The 7,137-nt window shown below is 39.8% G+C and overlaps 1 protein-coding gene across 2 annotated transcripts in view; it reads right to left on the minus strand.

The window, feature by feature from the left end:
* Positions 1–5,694: 5,694 nt before the first annotated feature.
* Positions 5,695–7,137, minus strand: part of PFDN4 (prefoldin subunit 4) — a 4,057-nt gene continuing 2,614 nt past the window's right edge. For both annotated transcript variants that reach the window (XM_027881302.1, XM_027881303.1), the window contains exons 3-4: positions 6,451–6,594; positions 5,695–6,112 (exon numbers count right to left, since the gene is read on the minus strand). In XM_027881302.1, coding sequence (XP_027737103.1) covers positions 5,981–6,112; positions 6,451–6,594 — 276 coding nt within the window. In that variant the 3' untranslated portion in view covers positions 5,695–5,980. The remainder of the gene's footprint in view (positions 6,113–6,450; positions 6,595–7,137) is intronic.

Genomic DNA, 7,137 nt, shown 5'->3' on the forward strand with positions numbered 1-7,137 from the left:
TTGCAATAGCTGAGGCAGATAAGTAAATACATCTGAGGAGGAGAAAAAGAACTGAACAGGAATTTCATTAATAAAAAAAAAATTTCAGGAGCATGCTGATTTTGGTTAAATGTTCAAAAAATGAGACATTAAGGTGTTTTTATATTATCACAGCATCCACTCAAAAGAAACAGTTCTTGTAGTGGGTCAGAATGCAGTCCTGTGATGCCCTGGGCTCATGACTGTGTCAGAGAGGCCACAAAAGCTCATTTTAATATCCTTCCAGCCCACGCCATTCCTTTAGGAACAATCCACAGTGGGCAAAAGAGATGTAAGAACAGAACTAATGTATGGCAATGTTCTCTCTGTGCAGCCCCTCAGCCTGGAGAACCGATGCCCTGATTTCCTCAATCAGAGGGATTATTTGTGTGATTTTTATGTAGGATACAGGAAAATATTCAATGACTGAAGATTAATGGTTGGCTTACGCCTTAAAACATTAAATTAACAGTAAGAGTTGGACTGACCTCATGGTCCTACATTCACCACATAACAAGAGATTGGTGAAGTTTATGTTCAATTCAATTCCTTCCTCTGGCCTAAAGAGTCTGGTGCCCTCAGGGGTGGTTTAGCAGAGCCCAGAGTCAAGTCTAAGAGTCCAAGATCTTTCTCCCGCCTGTCTTGTTCAGCATCAAGGAAAGCTCTGCAAGTTATTCCTCTTTGACATCCAACTCAGGGAATTCTTGAGCTAATTCCTAAGCTAACCACCAAGTTACTGCATGTTGCCACAGCAACAGGAATCAGCTGAAACTTCGTGACAATGTTAAATAAATCTTTGCTTTGGTATAAAATGAAACACAATTTTATTTTATTAGCTGTTTGTCATATCAAATCTAATGGCGATAAAATTATGTGTCAAGAAGTTCCAGGCAGTGACAATAAATAAAAGCCAAGCTGATGTGACATTCCTGTGCTGATGTCACCAAGCAGCACCATAAATACACACATTCCTTGGCTGGGAAGGGAAAGCTTCCAAAGTCCAAACTAGATGTACAAAATGCAAAGCACCAGCTCAGTGTCACAGCAAGAAAAATATTATCTTAGTTCCAAGTCTCATCTGAGATAAATTTGGCTACCACAGTTCAGTATTACACAGATAAAACAGGGATTTTTTTTTGAGCTTTGTGTGCAATGCAAAGCCGACTATAAATTTGTACCTTTTGCCCTCTAGTTATTTCTTCTTCAAGAACTTAAAAAATAAAAAGAAAACAAGAAACCCACAATCAACCAACCCACAATATAGAGCATCATAGAACCAATTCTTCATCCCACAGTACTTTCTACCTGCAATAATGAGTCGTGAGAAGTGACTGCAGAGGTGAAAATGAGTGTTATAAAGCACTCCTTGACTATTCATAAATACCATGATCTCCTCCAGGGCTACATCCCACAGGAATGAACTGTGAGGAGGATAATCTGGGAGAGGGTAACTGCAAAACTTCTGCAATCTCCCAGTAACACCCACAGGCTGTTGTACAGCTCCTCTGTACCACTGATGTCCAAAACTGGAGGGTGAAGACAACAGAAAGAAAAACATCTTCAACTGTAGCTCTGTCAAATTAACACATAAATTAATGAATAAAACAAATTCTACAGGCTTTTTTTTCTACCACTTGCCTAAATTCAAAGATCATAACTGCAATAAAATGTGTACTTATGACCAAAATTCTCCTACAGTGAAGACCATTTTGTTCCTCTTTCAAAAACAGTGATTTTTAATATTTGTATTTGTCTGCATAGGTGTTCTAGCAGCATTTTCTGCACAGTGTGAAAATCAACCACTATAAATGTTATGCTGAACATCTCCAACACATCCATCTTCCCAGGAGCTTCAATTATCACAATTATTTCTCTCAGGTAGCATATACATGAAAAGCACATGAACACTTCTTCAATCCCTACAAGGAGAGACAAGTCTTGTTTAAAATCTTGCCCAGAGGTTGTTTGACATCACTGACATGTTTAACACCGTTGCTGGGAGACACTTTCAGAAGCAAACTAAAGCTCTTCTGGGTGGACTTTTAACAGCAATATTAAACAACTGGGGGAGGAAGAGCTTTCACAACAGAAATGAAAGTTTTATTATTTTCCCCCCAAGTGTTAATAAAAAGCAGTCTTGGGTGTAGAGCTGCCATCCATCCTCGGCCAGGTATGTTGAGATTAATAATTTTTATCTGAGCTGATTCACCACTTTTGTTACCCAAAGGCATTCAGGTCTTATATATAAATATATGAAGTGGTGTTGTTCAAAGGCCAGCCCTGACCCGAGTCTGGTTTAATTCACACTTATGTCCAGACACTCTAAATATAATTTAAAAAAAAAGTCCCAAACCTGAAACTTTCCCAGAACATTGTAAGTCTGGTCTGCACAACCAGATAACAAGGCAATAAAATCATCCAAACTTGATATGATGGACTGATGTTCTGTGCTTGAAGGGGTAACACTTGACAGAATGTAAAAATCCACTGAACAATGTTTTCCCTCACTTGTGCTTGGCAAAGCAAAGGGGAAATTTTCTTCTTGCTGAGGAAATCCTCCCTGGCCACTGTGTTTGGTGCTCTGTGTTCTGTGCAGCCCCAGCAGCAGCTAATGTTTAATTACAAAATAATTGGGTTTTCTGCATGACTCATACAATCTAAATAAAGACAAACTTGATTGTAAATAATTCCTGTCAGCCCTCATTATGCCTCTATACATCCCTATTTTTTTCTCTTTCATGAATCAGACTATTAGAATAACATTAGATAAATTATCTGAACCACTGACTCATGCAAACCAAAGCGCTCAGTTCTGTTGTTCCTACAGAAAATATGGCTTTAGTATTCAGAACTCAGGATCTTCCTGCTCTTTGAGGTCCCACTTATTACCACAAAATTATCTGTACTTCAGCTACACACCACTTCCTATAATTACTTAATAATTATCCACATTTATATTATGGAGTGTAAAGGGATCCAAGGATTTGCTCGACAAAAGTGATGTGCAATAATGAAGGTTCCACTGGAGAAGGTTATGCTGGAGATCATCATGTGGAGAACATTTTTCTATCAGATGACGAGACACAAAATCACAACCAAGCCCCTGAAAATACAATAAATACAGTAACTGTATCCTACCATGTTGGACAGAGGTTTCACCAACCTGCTTGGAAAAACTGTTGTGTCTCCTCGGCCTGAGGCCCTGAAATGAGCTGTATCTCACCAGCTTGGCTGCTTTACCTGCTTTAAGTGCTGCAGCCAAGTGCCAGCCCAGCCACAGGGGGCTCTGAGACTTGTAAAACAAAACCACTATTGAAATTGTGGTTTAATCCAGAGATGGGGCTGAATAGTTCATTCAAACACTAAGAGACCCTTGGCCAACTCTAAGTGCCCTCAGATTAAAGTAATAGCACTTTTGTGGCACATTTCAGCTTTCAGGTGCTTTACAAACGTCACTCCCTTGAAAATACAGAGAATGACAACAAACTATTTGCATTCTGACAAAAATATTCAAAAATGTATAGTCAAGTGCACCTAAATGATTCATGACATGTACAGAGTGCACAGAGTATCAGGTTTTCATGGACTTCTACTATCTGACCCAGAGTCAAGCAAACACAAGCAGAGTAAAGCAAGCATTACTGTAGAAAACAGAAATTTCCAGTCTACCAAAAAATACTGAAAAGATGGGGTGCTAAACAGAGTAACTGCTAACTGAAAACCAATTGAAAATATTCACAAGGGAGGAGAAAGGTGACTGCTGTCAAATACTTTCAAGCAACTGATGTACAATCTGCAAATTAACTTCTACACTGAGAACTTACGGATAAAACAGTGTTCCCTGCATCTTCTCTTCTACACCTATAAAAATATCAAATGACAGCCTGGCAGAGTATTTCTGTAAATTACAAAATTTCAGAGACTAATCTGAAAAATTCTGTTGCACAATGACTTGCCTGACTTGCAAACACAGTTGTCCAAACCATGCAATGAAACTGGACACCCCAGGTGCAAAAAGGCACCTACATTTATGTGGTAAGGACTGAGCAAATGGGCCAGAGGATCACACACATAATACACTAAAGAGAGAAAATAAGGGGATGGTGGCACAAAACAAGACCTCTGGCACTCTCAAGGACACTTTAACATCTTTCCCTAAACATCAGCACTGGATATATGGAAAACTGCACTTTTAGGAGCAAAGAACAGCAGGGATAATGCCAGCTCTCCACACCTTGCCAGGGCAAGTGGGTTGGCACCAGACCATCTTTAAGGTCCCTTTCAACCCAAACCATTCTATGACTTTTCCATAACAAAGCCATATCCATACTGTGGCCCACCTGGAAATCCCCATCCTTTGAAATCCCTGCAGAGCTGTGACATGCTCAGAACAGCAGTGCTGGCACAGCAGTCAATCAGCAGGGAATTTTAAACTGGTACCCACCAATGAATCATCTGTGATTCCTGCAGCCAAACCTTCACTTCACTAAAACCAGCAGTGGCACTCCCAGCCTGGCATGGCCTTGCCAAAAAAATCAGCATTCCCAGTTCTTTGATGCCATCTGCTGGGTGCTGCTCGTTATGGATCAAACTCCAGCAGTTTTCACCTGGGAAAAAAAACTCTTCCACATTTTCTTTGATTTATAAAGCGCATTGGATGTTGGATAATACACCAAATGCGCCCCAGAGAGAGCAGCAGAGTTGCCGTGGCTGCAACAACCACACTTTACCTAAGAGGAGCTGAACCATTCACTCAGGAAATAAGGAAAAATTTGTGTTTCCTGAGGCACAAGCTTGAATTAAAACCACAACATTCACACTGCTTGGAGATGCTGCACCACTGGCAAGTGATAGGTTGGTATTACTCACTTAAAAAAAAATATACTCATCTCATACTCTGATTATTCCTATTAAGAATGACAGCTGAAGGTTAATATTTGGCCAACTAAATTCTCTGTCCACACTGGTTTGGGAGATAGCTTAGAAAGATGATTTAAGTGTGCTAAGATTTAATTTTTAAAAGTCAAGTCCTAATGAGCAGGTGGAGCAATACATTAATCAAAGCAGCGAAAGTCCAAAAGTGAGACAGCACCTTTTTTTTCAAGGCTGTGAGGAGTCAGCCAATCAAGACATTTAAACATTACATTCAACTCCACCTAGTGATGGAGGTGTAGTTTCAGAGACTGATACTGACACAGCAATATCACCTAGGAAAATTCTGCCATCAATTTGGTTCATAAATGTGGATTTAGAAACTGACTGTTGAGGAAAATTAAAAGTTAAGACTCACCACTGTGACTTACAGCATCTTTTGTGATTCCAAATACAAAGTAGTAAATGACTGAATATGGTGACTCCAAAAGCTTTTCTTCAATGTGAGCTTTAAAAATCCTTTCTTTCTCCTCTGACAATTTGCTCCCACATTGTGCACCGAGTTATCTGCGTAAACACTGATCCCTGAGCTGCCTGAGCTCAGGGACTGAAACACAAAAGATGCATTTAGTATTTCCAGGAGGGCTGCTAAAACCAGCTAAAGAGTATCACAGCTGAATCCTGCCCTCTGTATCACAGAGAAGCTTTTGTCAAACAGCCATCACAGTGCAAATCAAAAATTCCCCATTCCTGTTGTTTTTATACTTTACCATTGTCAGGAGTGGAAAACAAGACCAAGGAAACTACAACACATGCCTCACTTTATTACTTCAATAAACAATGCAAATATTCCAATCTTGATGCTTTACCAACAGGCTTTCCTGAACAAATAAATAACTGCAGTAACCAAAATATGAAAGTTCTCATTAAATATATGGAACTCAAGACAAGAAAGTAAAAAAAAAAAAACCAAAACACCAAAAAAAACCAAAAAGAAAGTGGTGGATTTTTTTTCAAATGTAATTGAAAACAATGTTATCAAAACATTTAATAAACTAAGGAAAAAATGTATGTTGTATTTAGAAAAGCTTTAACTGTCCTCAGCCTCAAGATTTATGTTGTTTCCAAACTTTGCATAGAGCTGCACTTTGAGGTCAGATAAGACACTCTGAATTGACTCCACTCGGGATTCCAATGCTTCGATTTCTTCTTGTAAACTTCTCTGAAAGAGAAAAAAAAACCCCCAACCAATTATGTAAAACAAAGTCACATTTGTCACAACGCACAACCAACCAAGAGGTGCCCCTGTGCCAGCTGAGTGCCCTGTCAGGCTGCAGATTTCCTGCTGGGCCACCAGCCGGGGTGACTTTGTATCTGACAGCCCAGCTGGGACTTACAGGGCACACACAGCTCGAATCCTACATCCACTACCCCCCATCAAATCCCAAATCCAACATCAGCTTTGGGAAGTCAAAGGTTTACGGGATGGACAGATCACCCCACTGCAGTGCTCAGCACACACACAGAACAGCCAAGGAGCTCCTGTTTGCCCAGACACACCTTTGCCTCCTCCAGCATCTCCTGTGTCTCCTCCTGGGAATGACTGATGAAGACATCCCCAATCTGGTAGGGTATCAGAAGGGAATCTGCATCATCCAGCATCATGATGTCATCACAAGCATCCTCCAAGTTCTGAAGTTGTTTCTAATTATCAAGAGATAAGAGAGAGGCTCCCTTTGTATCAGGTCAAGTGTTTCAATGCACACAGTTGGATAAGGAACTCAGTGTTGGATAAGGAACACTTATGTCATGCCACCAGTTGGACCAGGAACTCAGTGAGTGTGGATTTGGGGCAAAAATCCCACCCACCATCAAGATATCCAATGGAACAGTTCCAGAGCTGTAATTTAGCATCAGTATCAAAATTCAATCCAGTAGAAATTCCTAGTCAATACTCATGATCTGTCATTAATACCAGAATTAACTGTCTAGACAAGGGAAATATAGCAGATTTAAATTTCACTAATATCTGATATGCTTTTACACAAGATTTTTTAATTTAGCTAAAGTACAAAAAGAAAAGTACCTAAAATGGCAAATGTTAATTACTCAGGAGTTACAAGAACTGCCTGCAGAGAGGTACTGGAGATCTTTATTTCTCATTAATTCTTTTCCACTTTACCAGTCTCTGTTTCAAAGTATCAGAAAGCCCATATTAGAATCAAAGCATTACTTCAACTCACAGCA

Source organism: Empidonax traillii, unplaced genomic scaffold (assembly GCF_003031625.1).
Source record: "Empidonax traillii isolate 1590-97213 ecotype Southwest subspecies unplaced genomic scaffold, ASM303162v1 scaffold86:size2944007, whole genome shotgun sequence".
NCBI lineage: Eukaryota > Metazoa > Chordata > Aves > Passeriformes > Tyrannidae > Empidonax > Empidonax traillii.